Source organism: Hyla sarda, chromosome 13 (genome assembly GCF_029499605.1).
Source record: "Hyla sarda isolate aHylSar1 chromosome 13, aHylSar1.hap1, whole genome shotgun sequence".
Lineage (NCBI taxonomy): Eukaryota > Metazoa > Chordata > Amphibia > Anura > Hylidae > Hyla > Hyla sarda.
This window is the reverse complement of record NC_079201.1, coordinates 29,537,556-29,564,463: the sequence shown is the minus strand read 5'-3', so window position 1 is coordinate 29,564,463 and position 26,908 is coordinate 29,537,556. Positions and strand designations below refer to the sequence as shown.

The 26,908-nt window shown below is 41.9% G+C and overlaps 1 protein-coding gene across 11 annotated transcripts in view; it reads right to left on the bottom strand.

Annotated features, from left to right (window-relative positions):
- ANKFN1 (ankyrin repeat and fibronectin type III domain containing 1) overlaps positions 1-26,908 on the bottom strand; it is a 597,928-nt gene that overhangs the window by 158,154 nt on the left and 412,866 nt on the right. For all 11 annotated transcript variants that reach the window (XM_056550598.1, XM_056550604.1, XM_056550603.1 and 8 more), the window contains one exon: positions 23,671-23,778. In XM_056550598.1, coding sequence (XP_056406573.1) covers positions 23,671-23,778 — 108 coding nt within the window. The remainder of the gene's footprint in view (positions 1-23,670; positions 23,779-26,908) is intronic.

Genomic DNA, 26,908 nt, shown 5'->3' with positions numbered 1-26,908 from the left:
AAGTAATTCCCTCATTGTGCTGAGGCCGATGTTGAATGATTTGTTTCACATTGTTTAATATAAGTAGCTTGGGTTTCTACATAAAGGGGTTCTATGTCGTCTACTAAATAAGGGTAATTTATGTGAGCACTAGACAAGCTCTAACTTTATTACGTAGACTTAGTCATGGAGGTTGCATTCATACACACACCGCATGGAGAGGAGACTCAACATGCACCGGCAGCTTTCTGTGTAGCCCCCCGTTTTGGGAATGTTTTTCGTTATCTTTGATTATTTAGGCCTGGAGTAAATGATAACCCCCCCCCCCCCCCATAAGTGCACATCCACTTTTTATTGCACTTTAATTTTTGCTACTTTATGCGTAAACATTTTTCATCTGTGACAATTTGAATGTCCCAAAAAAAAAAAAAAAATGGAAAAAATGCTGTTGGGGCCAATTTTATTTATTTATTTATTATTATTATTATTATTTATTTATTTATTTTTTTTTACCTGAAAAAATAAATAAATAAATAAATAAATGATTCCCTACCATGCACTCCCAAGATGCAGTTTATGTGGCTAAAAAAATAAATAAACTCAGATAAAATAAAAACAAAAATTGTTGGTTTTAGTCTTGGCTTTTGTTTTCTTTGGCGTGTTTTCCCACTGTGTTTTTATATGACAAGGCATGTAATTTATGCATCCCATGATTTAAGGATTTATAATGAAGAGTTAGGAGGAATAAGAATGCCAAAAATAAATAAATAAATGAAATAAAAAATAAAAAAGTTAAAGCCACGTTGCATTTTTCTCGGATGCACTTCACTAATGTCATTTGCCGCCAAACCAAGAAGATTTATGTTCCTTTGCTATGATTTGGTGATCAGCATAAAGATTATACGTTACAATGTATTTTAATAGGAGACTAGGCGTAAGGTTTATGTCTAATATTTGCTTTTTAGGATGCATTAGCACCTGGTGTATATGCGGCGTATTTCACGCTGCGCCAAATTTGTGGCAGCAGCGGGAAATGCGCTGCGTATTCCTCAATCACTATACACACAGGGCTTTCCAGGGGCAGCCCTATGCGTGTAGTCAGTTTTGGAGGCTTTGCCGGAAAGCCCTGTGTGTAAAGTAAGCGAGGAATACGCAGCATATTTCCTGCTGCTGCCACAAATTTTGTGCAACGGGAAATACGCTGTGTATACGCCAGGTGGGAACGCACCCTAAAACCCAAACGTGTGCCCCTTTAAGACCGTGCATGAACAGAGAATTGAGGTGTTACTTGTCCCTTTGGCCCGGGATCACACGGCAGAATTTGTGCGGATTGTCCGAATGGGAGATACATTTGCCCGATTCAGTGGGCGCTAGGACAGCACGGAAATTCTCATAGACGGCAATGCATTTCCTAGCGGAGTCCACAGAAAGAATAAACATGCCTATTCTTTCTGCGGACGCCAGAATTATTTCACAGCAGAAACATCTGGTGGGGAAATTCTGCCATGTGAACAGTTCAGCAGAATCTCATTAAAATCAATGGGACTCTGCTGCTGCGGAATGTCTGTGAGAAATATTTTGTGTACATACTCTAAGGCTATATTTACTCCTATATAAATTAGGTATTGTTCTTATCATATAGACCTACAGAATAAAGATTGTAGGGAGATTCATCAAGACCTGTGCTGGGAAAAAGTTGACTAGTTGCCAATAGCAACCAATCAGAACACTTCTTTCATTTTCCATAGGCCTTTTTTTTGTTTTTGCACACGCTGTTTGATACACCTATGTTGAAAAACCCTCAAACCAACCAAAATCAAGTAAGACCCTAAAAAAGGGGTGTGGCAACAAAATTTCATAAGAAACCTACATATTTACTAAGGTTTCCCACTAAATGTGGGGAAAAGTTCTGATCACAAAATAGATGGTCTGAAAATAACTCAGAAATACCACATTACTTAATCCCTCCACTTCTGGCCCTTAGATGTTTTTCTTCTAGGTGATTTTGCTTGTTTCCCTAGTTAAAATGTGTGTACAAAAATTAGTTTGGAAGGAAATTCAGAATTACCGTATTTATCGGCCGATAAGCCGCTGCAGTTCAATGATTTAAAGCGGGTGCTTTAAATCAATGAACTGCAGCGGCTTTGCAGGTGCAGAGACCTGCCGTCACTGCCGGCTTCTCTGCCCCTGCCTGTCCTGGGGTCTAGAGCCCTGCTGCCGGCCCTTCTCTCCCCCTGGCTATCGGTGCCGCTGCCCGTTCTCTCCCCCTGGCTATCGGTGCTGCGCTGCTTCAGGCCTCCGGTGTGCGTCCCCTGCGTCGTTGCTATGTGCTGCGAGACGCAATGACGTCACTCGTTATTGCGCCGCGCCGTGCAGTGCATAGCAAAAACGCAGGGAATGCACACCGGAGGCCTGAAGCAGCGCGGACACGACCCCGGCAACAGGTAATTATACAATCGGGGATGGGGGAGGCAACGGGGCAGCGGCGTCGGCAATGGGTGCCACTGCCCCTTCTCTCCCCCTGGCTGCCCCATTGCCGGCACCGATAGTCAGGGGGAGAGAACGAGCAGCGGCGCAGATAGCCAGCAGTAGAGAAGCGGTGGCAGCAGGGCTCTAGACCCCAGGAAAGGCAGGAGGAGAGAAGTGGGCAGCGATGGCCTCTCTCCCCTTGCCTTTCCTGGGGGCTTCTGCGGGGTCAGAAACAGTGTATCGGGGTATACACACGCACACACACGCACCCTCATTTTACCTAGGATATTTGGGTAAAAAACTTTTTTTACTCAAATATCCTTGGTAAAATGAGGGTGCGTGTTATAGGCCGGTGCGTGGTATACCCCGATAAATATGGTATTTTGTCTGAGTGTGTGAGCCAAAATTGCACCCAAAAAACAACACAGAGGCAAGGAATAGTAAATAAATGAGAATAAAAAAAACCACATGGATTAATAAACCTACAAAAGATACAACCCTACACTTTTAGTAAATTAGGGTAAATATGTTATTTTTACAAAAAAAAATTGCAGTGTTGAAATGGAAGCCTCCACAATTTGTCAATTAGTGTTTTTTTTTTTTTGTTTTTTTTACATTTATCCCACACATAATTTTTTTCCGTTTTTTTACCATAGTTTTTGCGGTACAAAGAGTGATGTCATTACAAAGTACAATTTTTGGCACACAAAAAAAAAAGCCCCCATATGGATCTGTAGGTGGAAATTGAAAGTGTTATGGCTATTAGAAGGCAAGGAGGGAAAAGCGAAAGTGCAAAAATGAAAAAATCACTGCGTCCTTAAGGGGTTAAAGTATTATCTGGCCACAGCAATTTTTTTGAACTGTTCCTTTGGACAAGGTTTTATAAATCACCCTAGTGTAGTCATTTTTACGCACTTTTAAATTTATGTTTATGTCTCTTCCTACAAGTTGTATCATACATAAAAATTTGTAAAAAAAAAACAGACAGAGTAGGGTCATAATGTAACTGTTTAATAGTGTATGTATTATAACTACTCAAATGGACAGCAGGTCACCTGATGAAGTTGTGTGCACACACAGCAACTTAAATGGGTACTCCAGGAATAACATGTGGGACCGTGGAGAGATGTAGAAAAATGGACGCATGGAGGACGGGTACAAACCACTTACCAATCCTTGGTGCCGAAAATAGACGACAAAAAACACCCTCTGCGCTAAAAAAAATAATAAAAAAATCTCTTTATTAAGAGTTCAAACCTTAAAAGTTTTGAGGTATACAATACCCCTTCCTCGGATGTCCTTGTGTTTGAGGAAGGGGTATTGTCCTCCACAAAACACATTGAGGGAGATTTATCTAAAGCTGTGTAGAGAAAAAGTTAGCCAGTTGCCCATAACAACCAATCAGATTGCTTCTCATATTTTAAAAAAGGCTTGTGCAAAATGAAAGACGCGATCTGATTGGTTATTATGGGCAACATTTCCTCTGCACCAATTTTGATAAATCTCCCCAATTATGTTTGAACTCTTAATAAAGGTTTTTTATGGTCTGAATTGAGAGTTTTTGAGCTGTTTAATGGTTTAAAGTCATATAAGCCTTGGCAAAAAAAACAACAAAAAAAAAACATCCTAATGCATTTCATCGGAATAAGGAGGCTATTTTGCCATGGGGGTAAAGCTCTATGCCATTGTTTTTGTCCGGGGATAATGGGAGTTGTAGTTTCGTAATAGCTGGAGGCACACTGGTTGGGAAACACTGCTGTATAGTCTTGAATATAGAAATACAGTTCTCTATTAGGAACTTTGTTAATCGATAATTTGGTCAGCTGGCAAACATTGTGCATTTAAAATTCCTGACCTTGCTCTAAGACAGATTTATGCTCTGCAGGCTTAATCTCTAATTTGCAGTTCTCCCAGAGCTGGTGGGCAGAGCTCCCCCCTCTATAGACTTGTATTGCATATATATATATATATATATATATATATATATATATATATATATATACACACACATATATATAATTATAACTTTGTTTAATTATTATATATTTTATAAAGATTTTTTTTTTAATATGGGTAGGATGGACATATTTAAAAATCCAGATATTTGGTACAATTAAGTTTACAAACTATACTTATTTACATATTCATCCAAATTATTACTTTAAAATTAAAATTACTATGTTTTTACGGATTGAAATTAAACACCTTTTGTAATATCCTGAGACAAAGAAGCAGCGTCCGGCACAGCCGCCACCGCTCCAAATATCAAGCAAACACTGCAAAGCCAGAACCGTCCGCAAAATAATTGAAATGGTGGTGCTCAATCCAGAAAGCGCAGCAAGGTATGACAATCATATAGAAGAAAGATGGCACTCACCACGTTGAATATACAGTAATTTATTTGTGAACTGGCAGGACACAACAGGTTGGGAGAGAGGGACGCCAGGTGAGCAATTGCTCACCTGGCATCCCTCTCTCCCAACCTGTGGTGTCCTGCCAGTTCACGAATAAATCACTGTATATTCAACGTGGTGAGTGCCATCTTTCTTCTATATGATTGTCATACCTTTTGTAATATGTTGGTTTCACAATTTTCTAGTAGTTTATCAAGAAAACGGCTCATCAGAATCCCACCACTAGTGGCCCCCATACCTACTGGGACACTAACCAGTCGTGGACAAAAGATGACTAATGGATAAGGCTGCATGAACAGGTGCACCAATCACATCCCACCACCACAAGGTAGGGACACGCCCCCTTCCCATCATAGGATTTATAACCCTGTGAACTAATGAAAATATGTCGAATGAAATGTAAAATAAAGGAAATTCACACTGAAGCTACTAAACTGCCCTGCAGTAACACACAAGGAATCACCTCTGAAAGAGCTTCCTGGAATTATCACCTGAAAGGGGGGTACAGTGGGACAAAAAAGTATTCCCACTTAAGATGAGAGAGGCCTGTAATTTTCATCATAGATATACCTCAACTATGAGAGACATAATGAGAAACAAAAATCCATAAAATCACATTGTCTGATTTTTAAAGAATGTATTTGCAAATTATGGGGGAAAATAAGTATTTGGTCACCTACAAATAAGTAAGATTTCTGGCTCTCCCAGACCTGTAACTTCTTCTTTAAGAGTCTCCTCTGTCCTCCACTCGTTACCTTAATGGCACCTGTTTGAACTTGTTATCAGTATAAAAGACACCTGTCCACAACCTCAAACAGTCACACTCCAAACTCCACTATGGCCAAGACCAAAGAGCTGTCAAAGGACACCAGAAACAATTGTAGACCTGCACCAGGCTGGGAAGGCTGAATCTGCAATAGGCAAGCAGCCTGGTATAAAGAAATCAACTGTGGGAGCAATATGGAAGACATACAAGACAACTGATAATCTCCCTTGATCTGGGGCTCCACGCAAGATCTCACCCCGTGGTGTCAAAATGATCAGAAGAACGGTGAGCAAAAATGTCTAGTGTAGTGAATGGTTTTCCGTTCACAAATTCACACTTCGGAATTTGTGAAGCGGAAAATTTCCTTAGAAATTTAGAAATTTCTGCCTGAAGAAAGGCGGTGCTCTTTCTTCAGGCGGAATTCCTCGCGCAACACATTGCAGTCTATGGGAGACTGCAGTGTCCGCGCGGTCCTAGCGCCGACTTATTCAGTCGGCGCAGGCGGAACTCAGAATCTCCGGGCGGAAATTTTCTGCCTGGAGATTTCGTAGTCTGAATCTAGCCTTAGGGTTTATTCACACGGCAGAATTTCTGCTTGTGGAATTTCACCTCAAATTAAAGCCAATAGACTCGTATGGGATTCCGCACTCCCATTCACACTTCTGAATTTCCACTTGCGGAAATTCAGAAGTGTGAATGGGAGTGCGGAATCCCATACAAGTCTATGGGCTTTAATTTGAGGCAGAATTCCGCAAGTGGAAACTCTGCCGTGTGAAAAAACCCTTAAAATGAACCTCTGTGATGATGCGATTAACCTTGTGGATCGATATATATTTTTTTTTTTATATTTAAAGCAAAGTCTACCAACACTGATGTTATCATAAGGGGGATTTAAAGGGGTACTCCCACCCTAGACATCTTATCCCCTATCCAAAGGATAGGGGATAAGATGTCTGATCGCGGGGGTTCCGCCGCTGGGGACCCCCGCATTATTGCATGCAGCAGCCACCTGGTTTTTCACCGGAACCGCTGGAGGGTCTGAGTCGCGACTCCGGGAACGTCACACGGGGGCGGAGTCCTGACATCACGGACTTCAGTTCCCGGAGTCGCGACTCAGACCCTCCAGCGGTTCCGGGGAAAAACCAGGTGGGTGCCGCATGCAATAATACGGGGGTCCCCAGCGGCGGGACCCCCGCGATCAGACATCTTATCCCCTATCCTTTGGATAGGGGATAAGATGTCTAGGGTGGGAGTACCCCTTTAAGAAATTCATTTAGGAAACCATCGTCCCCACTCGAAGTTCAGTCGTAGATGTTGGTAGCCACGAGGTTTTACCATTACTATATGCTATCAACAGTGTTGTGCCTGCCAGGTGAGCTACCGTATCTGCTGCCGATCAGTGCCACCATAAGATAGCGCCACTATTTCAGCTTTTCTATATCTTTCTATTTTCAATTAACTCATTCGCTTGTAAATAGAAAGAAACAATTACAGTTAACAGTGACTAAGGCATGGCAGTAGGAAATAGGGAGCCGGAACTGCTTTTTAGGGTGCGTTCCGGCGGCAGCCCTCTGCATGTAGTGAGTTTTGGAGGCGGGGCCGCGTGCCAGCATGACTGTGACGCGTAGCTCCGCATCCAACACTCACTGCACACATAGGGCTGCCACCGAAAAGCGGGAATACGCAGCGTATTTCCAGCTGCTGCCGCAAATATGCGCCAGGTGGGAACGTACCCTAAAAGAGAGGAACATTTTTTATATGATCAATATCGTCAAATTTAGGAATTAATTAAATAACTTAGTAAAACTTAAAGGAGTTCTGTGGTGAAAGATAACTTATCCCCTATCCTTTGGATAGGGAATAAGTTATAGATCGTGGGGGTCCGACCGCTGAGACTCCCCGCAATCTACTGAATGGGGCCTCGGCAGTCTGCTGGAAGTGGGCGCGCCGATCCCTGCACAGAACGTTGGCCGACATATCTCCTCCATGTATCCCATAGAGATACATGGAGGGGGCATGTCAGCCATGGCTTCCTGCGGGGGTCGGAGCGAGGGGCTTCCGGCAGACTGCCGGGGCCCCGTTCAGGAGATTACGGGGGTCCTAGTGGTAAGACCCCCTACAATTTATAACTTATCCTTTAGTTCTCCCTAACTTATGAGTTATTTTTCACTGCACTACTCCTTTAAGTCTTTCAAGTTCTTCATTTTTTTAGGCTAAGTTTAAAACGAATAAGTCTGAATATGCAGCAGAAGGGACGACTTCATGACTGTAGCAACTTATTTGGGTACAGTAACCGGTTGTATGTTTCCTTTTCCTTTTATACATAGCTTTTTTGATGGACTGCAAAGAACATAATGTGAATATTTCTGATACCACAAGATGTCACTATTAGATGGACACTGTTTATCATCAGCTGAAAGTGAAACAGGAAAAAACAAATATTAGCCACATTATCAGTAAAACACATGTGGTAACCAAACAAGTTACATTTAGGCTCATACTCACCTCTAGGCACTGCAGGGTCAGTACCTAGAGCGGCACCTTTCATGGGGTAGCTCCAAACAGCAGTAACCAAATTAACTATGTACAGTATATATGTTTTGCACAATCCCCTTCCCACCTGCTGCCAGACTTGCATGTTAATTTGGCATATTTTAGGCAGGCGAGGGGGTTGGGGAAATGAGTGCATGCCCATAAAAAAGAATGGGAGGGGGGGGGGGGATGGGGTCACTATTATACTCCTGAAGGTAGGGTGTGCTGTGAGTTGTGGTAGTCACTCCTCTCCTTCTTCACTGTCACTTCTGTCTCGCTATCAGTTTATTTATTAAAGTCGGAGGTTTTACACTCTCACTGCTTTCCTGCAGAGTGAACATAAGCTGCAGGAAGACAGTGAGAGGGTTAAAGGGAAACTCCTGTGGGGATAAAAAAAAAAATTCAAATCAATTGGTGCCAGAAAGTTAAACAGATTTGTAAATAACTTCTATTTAAAAATCTTAATGCTTCCAGTACTTATCATCTGCTGTATGCCCCAGAGGAAGTTCTTTTCTTTTTGAATTTCTTTTCTGTCTGACCACAGTGCTCTCCTCCATGTTAGGAACTTTCCAGAACAGGAGAGGTTTTCTTTGGGGATATACTTCTAATTTGGACAGTTCCTGAAATGGACAGAGGTGTCAGCAGGGAGCACTGTGGTCAGATGGAAAAGAAATTCAAAAAGAAAAGAACTTCCTGTGGAGCATGCAACAGCTGATAAGTACTGTAAGGATTAAGATTTTGAAATAGAAGAAATTTACAGATCTGTTTGACTTTCTGGCACCAGGTGATTTGAAAACATTTGTTTTTCACTTGTTTCCACCAGAGTTCCCCTTTAAACCTCCGACTGCAATAAATAAAAGTCCGTGATAAGGAGACCGAAGCAGCTAAAGAAGGAAGACAGAAGACATATCAGAATGCGCCATTCATCAATCAGTAGCTGTGAATGCTGGGTGTTTTCATAGAAAAGATGGGTAACCGCAGCTGGAAACATGTTGCTGAAATCTATAACTAAGTCCCTGTAAAACAGATAATTCTATCAAACCAAATCACAGAGTCAGACTAAAACATAACATTTATTGTATACTACTTAAAATTGGAAAGGACATATAAAACATGCAATTTAACACCACAGCGGGTGTGTAAAACATTCAATGCAGCCAAAACCAATATATGATTGACAGCAAAAACAAGATAAAACAAGCACAATGAGAATGTGACAACCAGAACGAAAAAAGAAGTAGAAATGAATTGGCACTGATTCACATTACTGCTGTAATTGCAACATTGTTAACATGTGGACCATAAATGGAGATGGGGCATGTTATTCCCAATTTCGATCCTAGGGGGTGCTTCACGCAAACAAAGAAAATGAAAAATGTATCGATGCCAAGAAGATTGAAACTGGAGCCCTCACCCGGTAGTTATCCTCAAAGTTGGGCTGGTTCCCGAGCGGGGTCTTCGGCAGGGAGGCAGTAGATGGAATGGGGGGAGCTCATACGCCGGCCACGGTCCATATCACGCCAATGGCGTGATACGGACTGTGGCCAGCGTCTGAGCTCCCCCCGTTCCATCTATAGCTGTGGTCTTACCAAACTTGGTGGCACACCACACTAGTGTGTCGGTGGCAATCCCCAGGCATGTCACAAGGTGACCTGGTCCTACAGCAGCAGCCACCGCTGCACACTGACTTAAAGGGTGCCAGAAAGAGGAAATTCTTATTTTTTTTTATTTATTTTCTGTCACGACCACTCTGCTCTCTGCTGACACCTCTGTCCATGTCAGCAACTGTCCAGAGTAGGAGAAAATCCCCATAGCAAACATATGCTGCTCTTGACAGTTCCTGAAATGGACAGTGGTGTCAGCAGAGAGCACTGTGGTTGTGACAGAAAATAAAATCCAAAAAGAAAATAATTTCCTCATTAGTATACAGCCGCTAATAAGTACTGGAAAGATTAAGCATTTTTAATAGAATTAATTTACAAATATGTTTAACTTTCTGAAACCAGTTGATTTTAAAAAAAAAGTTTTCCACTGGCCGCGGCGACAACTTCCTGTAATCTGCCATTTAAAATCAGTGAGTAACTGTGGCTTCCAGCACTAACGAGTGAAATGTCATGCCGCGCCGCGAGCCCCTGCACCTGAGCCTGCGGGAGCGCACTGGGGGGACATAGAACTCGTAAAAAGAAATACACAGCAGGGGATCAGAGGGAGCAGTATAAGAGAGGGAAATTAATGATGTGGCACAGGGGGTGATAAAAGCGGGGTGGGGGGGGAATTAAAATTGCACAGGAGGGATAACGGGGGAAATCAAATTGCAGAGGAGGATTCAAAGGGGCGGAGGGAGGTTAAAATGGCACACAGGGGATAAAGGTGAAAATAAAATTGCAAAGGGGAAAAATAATTGGAACAAGGGATAAAGGTGGGAATAAAATGGCATAGTGGGGATAAAGGGGGAATAAAATGGCACAAGGAAGATCAGAGGGGGAAATAATGTGGCACATGGGGTGATAGAGGGGGGGTTTGAAATGGTACATGGGGTGATAGAGGGGGGATGAAATGGCACAGGGGATATGATGTCACAGGCTGATGAAGGGGGGGGGGGGGTTTGAAATGGCACAGGAGAGATCAGAGGGGGGAATATTGTGACGCATGGGGTGATAGAGGGGGGGGGGGTAAATGGTACAAGGGGTGATAGAGGGGGGATGAAATGGCACAGGGGATATGATGTGACATAAGGTGATGAAGGGGGGGGGGGTTTGAAATGGCACAGGAGAGATCAGGTGGGGAAATAATGTGGCACATGGGGTGATAGAGGTGGGTTAAAATGGCACAAAGGGTGATAGAGGGGGGATGAAATGGCACAGGGGATATGATGTGACATAAGGTGATGAAGGGGGGGGGGGTTGAAATGGCACAGGAGAGATCAGGCGGGGAAATAATGTGGCACATGGGGTGATAGAGGTGGGTTAAAATGGCACAAAGGGTGATAGAGGGGGGATGAAATGGCACAGGGGGTATGATGTGACATAGGGTGATGAAGGGGGGGAGGTTGAAATGGCACAGGGGGATCAATTGGAGGGATGAATGGCACAGAGGGGGATAAACGGGGTGATAAAATTGCAAGTGATGCTTGCAATAGGTGGTATGGCAAAGGCTGACATAAAAGGATGTCACCAACATGAAAACTTTGGAAAGCTCTGGTCTAGAGCAGTGTTTACCAACCAGGGTGCCTCTATCTGTTACAAAGCTAGTTTTGCAACAGCTGGAGGCACCCTGGTTCAGAAACACTGCCCAAGAGGTTGTTTTTTAAATATAAAATTATTTTTTTATACCTCAGTATAATCATTAATCAGGATATAAAAGTTGTAATTTACGAGCCATTTCCTTGGCACGGGCTGCAGTATATTCTATTAAAGGAAGCCTGGCGTTCCAGTTGTAAGTGCTAATTTTAGCAGATAAGTGACTCGACAGTGACCTAAAATGTACTGTTTGGAATTGCGTCTCCCGCTCTCTAAACACGATAATGTGCACTTACTTAACTTTGTTTAATCTATACGTAAATCATAAATCTTCGCGCCGCCATAAGGCCACCTTATGATGGGCGCTTCCCCGGAGCCAGATAGAAGTTTTAAGTCATCGTAAAATTAATAAAAAAAAAACAAAACAATACTATTCCGAAAAGATTGTGTAAACATTCCTAATGATGTGTAGAGACTGGGGGAAAAAAAAAAGAAAGTCGATCTTCTGTATAATAATAGTAATAAATGTGTTCGCCTTCTCCTAAAGTAATAAGTAACACATTTAGTGTGGAATTAAGATGTATTTTCCTGGAAGGCAATATACACAAACAGTAACCGCAACAGAAGACGAGAGAAGAGACGGAAAAAAAAAAAAAAGAAAAAAGGGTTTAAGGAATTACTGGGATAATCCTGGGACATAAAGGTCACTTTGTAACTGGCAGAGCCTTTGACAACAGGACTGTTTTAGCAATGTATGAAAGGAGCTGTCAATGGCCTGTTAATACATTCATTCCAATAAACCCCACAGAATGGAAGGGATTGCCGGAGGAGGACAGAGGTCAGACGGCTACAAGTATTTGTTTGGTGCACTTCTATAAAAGGTGAAGCCATAGGGAAGCTCGTGTGGCACAGGAATGAGCCTGTTGAAATGAGTTGCCAAATAAGTGAATGCTACAAACATACCAGTAACAGGATACAGAATTAGCAGATTAAATAGCAGCCATTGTAGGCCCTGGAGGAATGCGCCGAGACGAGAAAATAAAGCGAGATAAAAATACGGAGATTTACAATGCGTCTCATCTATATCTTCCATCCACAGATCTCAGCTTATCTGCATAGGTCTATTTATGTAGGGTTATAAACACGGAATACAATCGAATACTCTGGTATTAACAGCTGTGGGGCTGGGTCGGGGTCTCTGTGTTGCTGCTGTCCTGATATCTGCCTAGTTATGATAGACATAGGGACAAAGATTTATGAATGGACCGACTAGCGTTTAAAGGGGATCAGGCCATGTACTGGTACTGCAGAAAGAAGCATTTTCTCATGATTTAAAGGGGTACTTTGGCGCTTTGACATCTTATCCCCTATCCTTTGGATAGGGGATAAGATGCCTGATCGTGGGGGTCCCGTGGGACCCCCGCGATCAGGCATCTTATCCCTTATCCAATGGATAGGGGATAAGATGTCTTAGCGCCGCAGTACCCCTTTAAATCGGTATTTCCCGCAGTACCCCTTTAAGCTCTGGAAATGATAAGTTCCTACAAAACTGGTGAAGAAAGGTTGTCTCATAATGTCCTGTGGATAGAGGATAGGTTTAATACCCCAAAGTTCCCCTTTAAAGAGGTACTCCGGTGGAAAACTTTTTTGTTTTTAAATCAACTGGTGCCAGAAAGTTAAACAGATTTGTAAATTAGAAAAATGTGCGCAGCTCACAACCAGGTATTCGAGGTTATTGTGGTTAAAGGATTGATCCCCACCAATCCCAATGGGTAAAAACTAAAACAAAGATTAACCACACCTAGGGTAGTATTCTTGAGGTGTGGTTAATCTTTGTTTTAGATTTGTAAATTACTTCTATAAAAAAAAATCTTAATCCTTCCAGTACTTATTAGCTGCTGAATACTACAGAGGAAATTATTTTCTTTTTGGAACACAGTGCTCTCTGCTGACACCTCTGTCCATTTTAATAACTGTCCAGAGTAGGAGAAAATCCCCATAGCAAAAACATATGCTGCTCTGGACAGTTCCTAAAATGGACAGTGATGTCAGCAGAGAGCACTGTGCTCGTGATGTCAGCAGAGAGCTCTGTGTTCCAAAAAGAAAATAATTTCCTCTGTAGTATTCAGCAGCTAATAAGTACTGGAAGGATTAAGATTTTTTAATAGAATGAATTTACAAATCTGTTTAACTTTCTGGCACCAGTTGATTTAAAAACAAAAAAGTTTGCAACCGGAGTACCCCTTTAAGCACATGTTACCTAGGTCTTCCAACTGTAAAGCTTCATCTGTTGCAATACTACACCTCCCAGCATGCTGGGAGTTGTAGTTTGGCGACAGCAGTTTAAAGACCACTGACATATACAGTTGTAAATAGATTTGTGCTCACAAACGCTATCCATAACCCTTACCGCCAGCATGAAAAAATCTGCATGAGGAACCACCATTACTCATTGATTTTAAATACAAATTAACTGAGTTATATTTATATAAGTTCCAATTAAAATATAAGTCAACTGGAAAGCCTAAAAAATAAAAAATAATCACCAAGTTGGTAAATAGTATCTGGCCAACAAGGCCATGATGGGGTTAAAATGTTTCTAACCATGAAGTGCTTTTGTTTATGTTTTTATTACCGTATATTATCGTCGAAGATCATTGTTATTGAAATGTAAATATTTTCCTTTTGATCAAAGGTCAAAGGTCCTCTGCAATCTTCACTACTCTGCGGTATCTGCGGATGGAAAATTCTGCCAAGATGGAAAGCAGTCGTGGCAATTTGTGGATTTTGCGCCCTATTTACTGCAGTTAAGTTTGTCCCGTAAAATTCACACCACGTGTGAATCCATCCTTTGGGATATAGTTCCCCATTGATATAACACGTATAAAAAGTACAAAAGCACTAGAAATTACTTAGCTAAAAAAAACAAATCTGAATTCATTATGCAAGTCAATGCCTATCTAGGAAAGAAACCATGGTAATTTAGTCATGCCAACATTATATGGTTTTAGAAAGATAAATGAAGGACTTTGTTTCCATAAGCATTTACATTTTCCAGGAGATTAAGCATTTGAAAACAAGATAGTCTCTGGATGATTTAGTCATAATACGCAGCATCCAAGAACCACCAATGTATCCAGCCCATATACCGACTCTGCATGGTTTCAATTATTTTACTTTACTACATGGCTGTTATGTCAAGTTTGTTTTACGTCTTCGAATTTCGCTCATTTATTACTATACCTCAATTTGAAATAACATTTTACTATATCAACTTAATAGCCCGGGGTCTTTGTTGAGAGACTTTGTTTTTTTTTTATATATTTAGATATCTATTATATTATTTCATCATCTTTATTTTTGCTTGTGTTCATCAATCTGCTATTTTTGGGGTCTAAAAGGGAATTTTAATGGGGTAGTCCAGTGGAAAACATTTTTTTTTAAACAAACAGATTTGTAAATGACTTCTATTTAAATATCTTAATCCTTCCAGTACTTAACAGGTTGCTGTATAATACAGAGGAAGTTCTTTTCTTTTTGAATATCCTTTCTGTCTGACCACAGTGCTCTCTGCTGACACCTGAACTGTCCAGAGCAGGCGCAAATCACCATAGCAAACTTCTCCTGCGGACAGGAGAGCACTGTGGACAGACAGAAAAGAAATTCAAAAAGAAAAGAACTTCCTGTTGTATAACTTCCTCCCCCTTATACAACAGCTAATAAGTACTGGAAGGATTAAGATTATTAATAGACGTAATTTACAAATCTGTTTAACTTTCTGGAACCAGTTAATTTAAAAAAAAATATGAGCTCTGACTTCATGTAGGGGCCATATCATAATTTAAGACATACATCAGGTGGTATGTAGGCAAGCAGTCAAAAATGGATGGACATGCCAGATGGCATTAGACAGGGGAACCTAGCTTGTTGTGTTCCCCTGTCTAGCATCCAGAAAAAATGGACGCAGGATGCCATACAACTGATGAGAACTGAAGCATGTTTTCATCAGTTGTAGCATCAGTTGGGTCAAGATCTAGGCTGAGTTCACCTATGTTGGATTCCGGACATATGTAAACCCAGCCTAACCCCTTCTTCACTGTTTTCATGCTGTAGTTTAATAGGACAGGAGTGAGCCCAGAGGAGTGCTAGTCTCACCCTGACTTATTGGACTTAGTCCCTATCTACCATTTAGCTTGTAGTAAAGAAAGGACTTCCAAGGAATGGATGGGTTTAAACGGCACTGATCCGGACAACATTTGCAGACCCGGACCACATCAAACAATGCAATGCGTTTCACCGCGCTTGTGCGGCTTCATCAGGCATGATGCCTGATGTTGTCACGCCCACTCCCATAGACTTGCATTGAGGAGGCAGGGCGTGACGTCATGAGGGGGCAGGTCTATGACGTCACGAGCTCCCGGCATCGGCTCCAGCATTCAGAACAGTATGTTCCAAACACTGAGCAGCAGAGTACCCCTTTAAGACTCTATCACCGTGGCTTTGTGTATAAGCTGCATATTTAGTGCTGGATGAAAGAAACCTTTCCCAAAGCAAACTTGACACAAAATATACTTCACAGGACAGGATCCAAACCTATTTTTGACATTAATATTACGGCTCGCGCTGAGGAGATGGATTACACCACAATGTAATACAGTGACCCCCCGACCTACGATGGCCCCGACATACGATAATTTCAACATACTATGGCCTCTCAGAGGTCATTGCATGTTGAAGGCAGCATCAACATACGATGCTTTTGTATGTCGGGGCCATCGCATAAACGGCTATCCGGCAGCACATACTGCTTCAGCTGTTGTCGGATAGCCGTTTAAGGTGCCCCGTGTGCTCCGGTGAAGATCACTCACCTGTCCCCGGCGCTCCGGACCATTCACCTCCGGATCCCCTGAATGGCCATTGCTCTCCTTCGTCGTCATCACGTCACCGCACACTCTGTCCCGTCATCCAATAGGAGTGGCGTGCGCAGCGACGTGATGATGGCGATGAAGAGCAACGATCCCTTGCAGCAGAGATGGTCCGTAGCGGCAGGGACACCCCAGGGACGTGGCGACAGCTATGGAGGGCGACATCCAGGGCAGCGGCGACGGTCCGGAGCGGCGGGGACAGGTGAGTATAACTTCCTATACTTAACATTGCACAGATCCCTCAACATACTATGGTTTCAACTAACGAATTACCATCATATGTTGAGGGACCACTGTACGTCTAAAAGTAATGACAGTAGTAAAGTAATAAACTGTAAGTGATTGTTTACAATACATAAATCTATTTTCTTTAATATTTATTCTTTAATGTTAAAGAACTGGAAAACATTTACACCATTTTCTAGGAGTTATTATTGGCTGTGTGAATGGCTGCCCTGCATCCAACATATCCTCACAAACATACCTCTAGAGCCACGTTCTCCTTTAAATCCTTTTTTTTTTTTTTTTTTTTATCCACGTCTGTTCATGATAACACTGGCTCCAAAGAGCTTTAACAGTCAAACTTTATTCTTTCACCATCAAAGTATCAGCTAAAAGTTGAAGAATGTCTTTCAGCTGCCTGAAAACTAATACGGAGCATTTAGGATAACACAGTTTATCCAAGAATTATGTCTCAACTAATTCTCTCCCTCAGCTGTAATTTAGTCGGAAATACAAATAAACCACAATCCGTTTCAAAGAACAAATTTTTTTTGCGCGTATAATTATTTTTCCCACCTCGTCCAGTCCCAGATTCCTCTTAATTAACTGCAAATGTGATTTATAAACAATTGGTTTTTTAAAAAAAATTGCGCTATTTCAAATTCTTTGAACTCGCAGAAAATTATTCCGTCCAACCACAAAATAAAACTGTTTCCTTTTTCTGTCTCGAAGCATGACTTTTTTTTTTTTTAGCCTTTCCCTTAATGACATGTTTAACTAGCACCAGTTAAAACAAGCCCCCTAGATAACAAATTTGGGAATAATTTAAAAAGCGGTGAGACCACAATTACACATAAGTAAATAGGCCTTAAATTGCTTCACAAACACAACAACCAGAGAGGTAGAACAAGATATATATCTTAAAAAACACTTAATTTATTATGCCAAAAAAATGAGTAATTCACATTTAAAAGACCACAAAATATTTTTTCAAGTAGCTGTTAATGCTTGGTACACCAAATAATTACACTTAAAGGAAAGACAACCCCTTCCTGTATGCCCCATATGGTGACCCCCACCATCTTTTAGCTAAAGTTGATAACTCACTAAAAGCTAGTAAAATAAAAATCCTAAATATTTAAAGGAAAACGGTCAGCCTGTTTACCCACACTAAACCCAATACACCCCAATATACTGGGTTACAGAGTGGATGAACAGGAGTCAGACGATGGGTCACTTACTAAAATCCATTCTGTAGGTCCGGAGATATGTCCCTTAAAACATCCTCTTCTTTACTACCTAACCTGCATCAGGAAGCGGAGCCCCGTGCTTGCACTATTTTGTTCTTCACTAAACTCCTGTCGTTCTGATGGGATTGCTGACGAAACTCTGAAGAGCGGAGGCCTAACCCTCATCCCTTGTTGAACAGATGCAAAAGTGCCTAAAACACATACTGTAATAAATTTGGTTCAAAATATGTACACTATTATTTTTTTTGTGCAAATTGAGTCAGAATTCTGATGCATTTGGAATAGTTTTCTGCCTATTCTGCCATTCTGTTCGTAATTTTTTCTTTCTGTTGGTAAGGGTACACAGGCAAATTGGGGTACTCCAGAGTTTGCAAAGTTATCCACTATCTCCAGGAGAGGAGATAAGTGTCTGATTCAAGAGGGTCCAACCACTGCGACCACCTATAAACTCCCTGTGCACGGAGCTGGGTTGACATGCCCCTCCATGCATTCTGCACTTTGGGTGTGCCGGAGACAGCCGAGTACATCGCTCGTGTATCTCTGGTGCTCCCATAGGGAATGAATGGAGGGGGGTGTGTCAACCCTGCACCTTGCCCAAGGAGGTCATAGAGGGTCCCAGTGATTGAACCCTCCTTACTTCTCCCCTATGTGTTGGAGTGGGCTGTGAGTCCTAAGACCAGTTTGTCTCAGAAGGTAAGGGCCGGAGTCGGGCCCTGTTCTGGAGAGTCCCTATCCTGTGGAAAAGTAGTATTTTTTGTCCCCAAATCCCCATAATGAAAGAAATTATAACATGAACCTAACGTAATAAAGACGAAGAAAGGATCCCCAGTCTTGAAATTCCACCATATGACATAGAATTAAACAAAGCTATTGTATAGTACGAATAAACATGATATAAGACACAACATAAGCTGACATTGACAAAGCTGAGACAAATGTTTTTGATAAATTCTCTTGGGTATATCACAGTCCATGCTGACAGTCCATTCCTGGGATGTACATAGGAAATCCAAACATTTAGAAAACATTAGTTTTATGAAAATAATAAATCATGTTTCTTAACAGGATAACATGAGATATTGGCCACAATTCAGACAGAATTGTAGACAATCTACGAGAAGTGACCACAATTTTCCCATAGAATTCCACATAGTTTTGGCAAATACGACCCCGTTCAATTCTCAGCTTCAGGTGAGTTAACACCATTCCACTTAAGAAAATATTGCTCTAAATTCTCCTAGAATTCCATAATAATATTTACAAGTTTATACAGAAAGAGACAAATGGCTTTGAAGGAAAGTTAATACTTCTATGAAAACAAACCACATTTTCCTGTTGCCTTTGAGGCTCCTGACCACGTCTGGGTACTATCCAACGTCCTGCACTTCATAAGCTGCAAAGTACTTTCATCCAGTGTTTAAGACCCAACCTTTTCATCCATGATCCTTCAATTTGCTGGTGTACAATGAATGTGTAAAGTGCTTAAAAAAACAGTGTCGGTTAGAAAACTGTCAAGGACTTTGCTCGGAAAAATTGTAAATGTAAATGTACTTGTCATTTCAATACGTCTTAGAAACTACTCTATCTAATGGAACCGGAGATTTCATTTGTACTTTACATGATAAGATTTATGCGAAAGCTGAAAAAAAAATGTTCAGATGCTGTTATAGCTAAAACCCTACAACATAAACAAGGGAGAAGCCTGAATGACATCGGTGTCATTAACAGCCATATTTATTGTATCTGTCTCTTCCACCTCCACCAATGCCCTGTGGTGTCCTTAAAGGGCTACTCCACTAGAAAACATCTTATCTCCTATTCAAAGGTGACAGCCATAATCACGTGGTCCCGACAATGGGGACCCCCGCAATCTCTGCACGGAACAAACTGTACTCCATGCTGGATGACTGGCGACTATAGAAGCCACACCCCCTCCATTTATGTTGATGGGAAGAGGCGTGAGCTACATACTAGTTAACAGAAAGCAGATATCCCGGCTCAATCCCTGGTCTGAATGCTGGGAGCGGAGTGGGTGTGGACCTCACCCGGATAAATCACGAAAAAAGAGAAGAACTCCAGCTCAGCTCAGGAAGATACGGCTTTATTCACATCAACGAGGCAACAGGTAACAGGGAGGAAGTGACGCGTTTCGGCCAGGTGCTGGCCTTAGTTGTCACACCCCCTACCATAGACATGAATGGAGGGGGCGTGGTATAACATCAAGAACATGGATGCTCCATGCTTCCGCTGTCAGCCCGGAGATCACAGCACCCCCCGTGATCAGACATTTTATCCCCTATTCTTCCGATAGGGGATAAGATGTTTTCTGTCAGAGACTCATTGCTTCAAAGGGCATCCGATTCGTTACACATACGAATATTGTATCGTTATCCAAGATTACGAAGTAGTTGTTGCTGGAACTCCACAAGGGATATGATAGCATTTCATAAAGCCCCGCCTCCATTTCTTTCACTTAAAGCCTACGATTACTGGAGATCGGTGGGTTAACATTTTTTGCATTCTTCCTTTCTTGCGCCTTTCCATCTAAGAGACGTTTTTCACAACCACAGACCCATATTAGGGGTTCTTTATTGAGCGACCCATTGTTCTTTGTAACAACACCTTTTATTTTACCATAACATTTACAGCACAACAAAAAAAAGAAAAAAATTATTTGTGTGTGTGTGTGTGTGTGGAGGGGGGGGGGGTGAAAAGAAAACTGCAATTTTTGCAACTTTTAGAGGGTTTTGTTTATGCAAAGTGCATTTTACCTTAAAACTGACATGTTTTCTTCATTATATTATTATTATTTATTTAGCATGTTTCCATGCTTTTCTTTTATAGTACTGCTTTAAAAAAATTAAATAAAATATATATATATGTATATATATATTAAAGTAAAGACATAGAAGACAGCAGACAGCACTGGACCAGTCCACCGTGACTTGGTACTTGTATATAGAGCTGTGATTTATTGGTTCCCCACATGCAATGTTTCGGCTCAATGCAAGGCTTTCTCAAGCATACATAAAAATGTGTACAAAGAATATATATATATATATATATTGTTTTGGACATATGATCACCCACAATCCATTGTAACGGTGAGTGACAGCTGATTGGACCAATCCAAAACAGCCCGCCCTTGCCCATATAAGGGAGCTGCGGCCATTTTATCGCTCTCTTGTTTCTGCGCTGCCAAGCAAGCAGCATCATTGCTCTTGGGTTGCTGATTTTGGACAAGGTAGGACCTCCGCAGCTTACAAGACAAATTACTAGGCCCAAAGCCTTGCGGCTTAGGCCTGCGCTAGAGATGGATAGTTCACACAATTCCCCGCTATCTCACCAAGACCTCTGGACCTAATCTAACCCCTAAATCCAGCGGATCTATGCAAATACAATCCTCCTAATCTAAAGGGAACTTTCCGGTCCTAAGCATCTGTCAATCACTGCTGTGCTGTCTGTATAGACTCTGTTATCTGGACTGTTACTGTTACTGCATATACAGAAAATCTTCAGTAAAGATTCCTGCAAGTTTTAAGTTCAGCACTGCTGTGGACAATCTATTTATTCTACACTCACCTATCGCTCTTGGGAAGGGTGGCGATAGGCCCAGCATAACTACAGAGTTTTAACCCCCACCCTGGCGTCACGAGTGACAAGGGTTAACAGCACCCTTTATCATTCAGAACCGCAACACCCCTACTACTCTACACCTCACAAGGCTTTCCACATAGTGCTACACCACACACATGTATGTATATATATATATATATATATTTATACAAAAGAACATTCATTGTACAATAAACAAGTGTTAAGAATTAAGAATCAGTATTGCACACTCCCCCAGTTTTTCATTGGCTGTGCTCATTGTAACCATAGTAACCTAAATGTTTACATACATAAAACACCTTTTAACTATAAGATCATACCATTAAAACATAATAACTATAGGATATTTGTGATCCATGTCAGCTCCAATAAATAACGTTCATAAATACATTTCACTATTACATGTATCCTTGGTGCCCGTTTGTAAACAGATATGAAGCGCAGGCACGTGCCGTCACTTCCCATTAACCTGACAGGTCAGAACGCCGAGACGCCGGGGCGTCATGCCCATTTCCTCATAATACATAGCAAGGTGTTCTGCGGCTGCGCGCAGCAATGCAACATGCGCAGTACAGCAGATCATGTCCAATACATAAGGCTCCTATTGTAGAAGGATACCATGTACTATAACTTTGCATCACAGTCTGAGCCCAACTATCGGGCTTACAACAGACCAGTATAATAGATGTAAAGAGTAGGGGCAAGAAAAACCAAAATATAAATTAAATCTTGTATAATCACAGATTCTATGTATGGGCAGATAAGTTGGATAAAAAACCAATACATTCAGTATAGTTTAATATTATTTTTATTACACAATATCTCTATTAACAAAAGAGTGGGGATTCATGTCATAGTGAAATGTGAGACTTTATGAGTGTTTTTTATGCCCAATCTTGATAACTATGAGGAGTGGGGCTGACATGGATCACAGGTATCCTACAGTTATTATGTTTTAATGGTAATAGGAAAGGAAAGAGGTTGTTGGTGAGTGCAGGACTTTTCCTTTTCCCTGCCCATACTGTACATGACTGTAGGAGTCCATTGGGCAGTCCTACTCTGAGTTTCACAGTTCATACAGAGAATGCTGCTCTTTAAAGGGGTACTCTGCCCACAGACATCTTATTCCCTATCCAAAGAATAGGGATAAGATGTCTGATGGTGGGGGTCCCGCCACTGGGGACCTCCGCGATCTCGGCTGCGACATCCCAGATATCCAGTGCACGGCGCAATCTTCACTCTGTGCCGGATGACTGGCAATGCAGGGCGGAGGCTTGTGACGTCACGGTCACGCCCCGCTCTTGATGTCACGGCCATGCTCTCTCAATACAAGTCTATGGGAGGGGGTGTAACGGCCTAGACTTGCATTGAGAGGGCGTGGCTGTGACGTCACGAGCCTCCGACGCTGCACCCGATGCTCTAAAGGAATGCCGGGTGCGGCAGGGAGATCGCGGGGGTCCCCAGTGGCGGGACCCCCACGATCAGACATCTTATGCCCTATCCTTTGGATAGGGAATAAGATGTCTAGGGGCAGAGTATGCCTTTAAGACTGCCCACTTGACCCCTTAGCCCAGAATAACAAAGATTTCAAGTGACAAGCTATACTGAATATTTTCCACAAAACTATACATCAATTTGCTTAGCATCACCTGTTCTATAACATAATGTCAGTAGAAAAAAACAGTAATTAAGAGAAAAAAAACAAAACAAGCAAGAAAAAAACAGCAAAAACACAACGCTGTCTATAGAGAATGGAGATGGAAGATTACAAGAATACATACATTAAAATACTCCCGAACCTTTAATTATGGATTCAAAAATGGAATAAATTTACAAGGGATGGTTGCAAATGTGTACTAAGACTTCACATTTGCATTGTACTATTTATTTATTGACATTTTTTTTCTTGCAATTTGGCACTTTCTGAATCCCAAGAGCCTGAATTTATATGACTGTACACAACCTTTATTTAAGATGGCAGCATGAATATAAATCCACTTATCTCTGTCTCCATTCCTTTATTCTAGTCTGTGACCTTTCCAGCAGATGAATTTGAATATTTTATTCTTTCAGAACTAAAAAGTGACTTCTCGAATTATAGTAGTTTAGGCTGAAAGATTTGCTTGGCTCTTTGACTTGCCGAGAGCTGACACAAGGGATACTTTTTTCAGATGAAAGAAAAACTTCTGAATATGGTAGGCGAGTAACTTCAGACACCTCGGCAGCCAAGTCTCAGACAGTTTATATCCTCACTCTTACCTCGACAGCTGTAATGCTGATGAACAGCCCGGACCTGCTGGAGTAGACGCTCCAATGCCTCAATCTGTCCCTTGTGCCGTAGCTCTCGTCCATCGTAGTCTTTCCAGTCTGTTAGGCAAATGCAGACAAAGTTGGTTACTAAGACAAGGTGTCAGTAATGGCAGAAAGATGCAAGGATCTGCTGCGGCATTAAAACATCAACACATTTGCTCTCAACTCTTACGACTTTGCTTTTTACTACCTTATAAATAAAATATATAAATAGGTAATTTTGCAGACAAGAATGTTAAACGTTATCCTCTTAAGTTTAGTCGGTGGATTCAGATATACTGTATATTGATCTTATACGTGGGCTACAGATAGAGTGATACCTATCAATATTAAAGGGGTACTCCGCTTCTCAGCGTTTGTAACAAACTGTTCCGAATGGTGGAGCCGGCGCAGGGAGCTTGTGACGTCATAGCCCTGCCCCCTCATGACATCACGCCCTGTCCCCTCAATGCAAGTCTATGGGCGTGACTGTTCCTGCCCTGACCTCTTGCCTGTCCAGATTACGAGTTTTCCTCCTCCTACCTGTGCCACGTAACACCTCAGCAGCCTGTGTGGACGAGTCGTATCAGGGGTAGCAACCTCGGTTTCGCCTGCCACAGCAAGTCCATCCTGCTTTGCGGCGAGCCCTGGTGAAAACCAGCGGCACCTTAGACTTCGCTCCCTGGTACGGCCCAAGCCATCATCCACACAAGTTTAGCGGATTCACTGCTCCGCTGCCGTTTCACGACCCTTGTCTGTTATGTGTTGTAGCTTATTACATCCGTGCGTTCCTACCCAACACTGAAAAACTGATCCAAATTCACAGCATCATTGATCCCTATAGAGTTTTTGTCAGTAACCCCAGAGTCTACCCAGAACACTGGGCCCCAATATTCTTCTGTAAAACTGTTGATATGATTTTCACCTTCCACATGTTACTTGTGTAGAGGTTCACTAAAAATAGCTTATAAACTGAATTGTGAAGGAAATCCATTATTTTATAATAATGTAATGGTATAACCAAATGTGAAAGCCCAATGGGGTTTTGTACTTTACATATGTTTTGTACTGTTTCTTTTATGAAAATCCTGCTTTATGCATATACATTATCTGTCATTTTTCATGTTGTAGATGGTAATGCATTATGATCAGCATACAAGCCCTTCAATGTGTAATGTTATCATAGAAGATGACAAATCACAGCAAATTACATCAATACCTTACAGAGAATTATAGAACCCCAAATGATGACATCACTTACTTAACAATGGAGGCCAAACATACGTGTCTAGGTGCCAAGTATTATTGCTGCTCAGCCTTGTTTCATCTCTCTTTGTTTTGCTGTCATGGATTACAGATATGTTTTACATTTGTAAACTGGCTGAATTTCTGTGGTATGTGATCATCCTCCGCACAATTACCCGTCACCAAAACCGGATCCCATAAATTAAATGTTTCTGGCATAAGTCATATATCATCTTGTTATACAATTGTGTGATGAATGCAGAACAACTCGTGTGTGCGAGAGTTCTGGGCAAACCAGTACAATCGTATAGTTGCAAAAAAAGTGAGTGTGTTTAAAGGGGTACTCTGCCCCGAGACATCTTGTCCCCTATCCAAAGGTCCCTGCTGCACCCGGCATTAATTTAGAATGAAGGGTGCAGCTACGGAGGCTTGGGACAGCACGGTCACTCCCCACTCGTGATGTCATGGCCACGCCCCTCAATGCAAGTCTATGGGAGGGGGCCAAAAGGTTGGGGATAAGAGTTTGATTGTGGGGGTCTGGCCACTGGCCCTCCTCCACATGATCTCCAGCCCGGCACCCCTGTAATCCAGTGCACGGAGCACTCTCCGCTCTATGTCAGATGATGGATGACCCCAGCCGTCAAGTCCTCTCCATTTCTATTTCCATGTCTATGAGAAGAGACATGACGGCAATATACTATCCATCACCTTCCCTCCCATGGACATGAATGGAGGGGGCGTGGTGTCACTTTACGAACACAGAAGCTCCAAGCTTTCATGTTCAGAATGCTGTGGTGCCGGCCCAGAGATAGTGGGGGGTCCCAGCACCCGGACCCCCACGATCAGACATTTAGTGTCAAAAGGAGAAATTTATTAATCAAACAAAAGAAAAGCGACCGTACATCAATTAAAACAGAAGAACAAGGCATAAAAACATGAATAACATCCAATATACAACAGGATGGTGAAAAGAAGGGGGGGAAGAGTCGGGCTAGGTAAAGGTAGGGGGGTTAGACAAGGGGATGGGTAAGGTTAAATGAGCAGCACACTGCACACTAAAAGGCACACAGATATATAAAAAAAAAATTTCGATAATAATAGGAAGATTCAGATGTATTTAAAGGCGGCAGAAGAGTCTAAAAAGGAAAAAAAATAAGCAAGCACAGCCCAATCAATATTATAAGGACAAATAATAAGACTCATCTGCAACAAGAGGTGAGGAAATCCACACATTTTAGCAAATTGGGCCACAGTATCAGTGCGTAATGCATTGAGTTTTTCAGACACCTAAATGCTAGTCACTCTATCGAGAACCATAGGAACAGAGAGGATAGGGGACTTCCATTTGGAAGCTAAGTGAATTCTGGCAGCTTATATGATGTGTTGGACAAGGGGAAAGGCAGACGTGCAGAGCCCCACAGGTTTAAGGCAAGTCAGGGGGTCAGGAGAACATGTTGAGTTAGTGAGCGAGAACACCAAATCCAAAATAGTGGTCCAAAAGGAAGCCACAAGAGGGCAAGTCCATGAAATGTGGAGAATGGTGCCCCGTTCAGGGCAACCTCTGAAACAAAGAGGTGAAACCTCGAGGTAGATGGAATGGAGCCATGTAGGGACATAATATGTCCTATGTAAAATTTTTAGGGCCATTTCGACCAGAGAGACTTGCCAGCTGCCTTTGCTTAGATGAGTGCAACACGTATGTAAATCCGTATGTAAAAAAACGAATCGTCTGCTGAAGATTATCTTCACACTGCAGCATGAAAGGAAGTTTGCAGCCTTTAGGTGGTTGATTGAGGGAAGAGTATAGGATAGAAAGAGAGCCAGAACGAAGAGGAGAGTAAATAGCCATAGAAGAAGGAGGATGGAGATCAAAGTTAGTGGAGATAAGATCCTGTACGTACTTAGGGGTATAGCAAAAGTGAATCTCGGACTTAGATCTATTTACAACCAAGCCTGACACCAA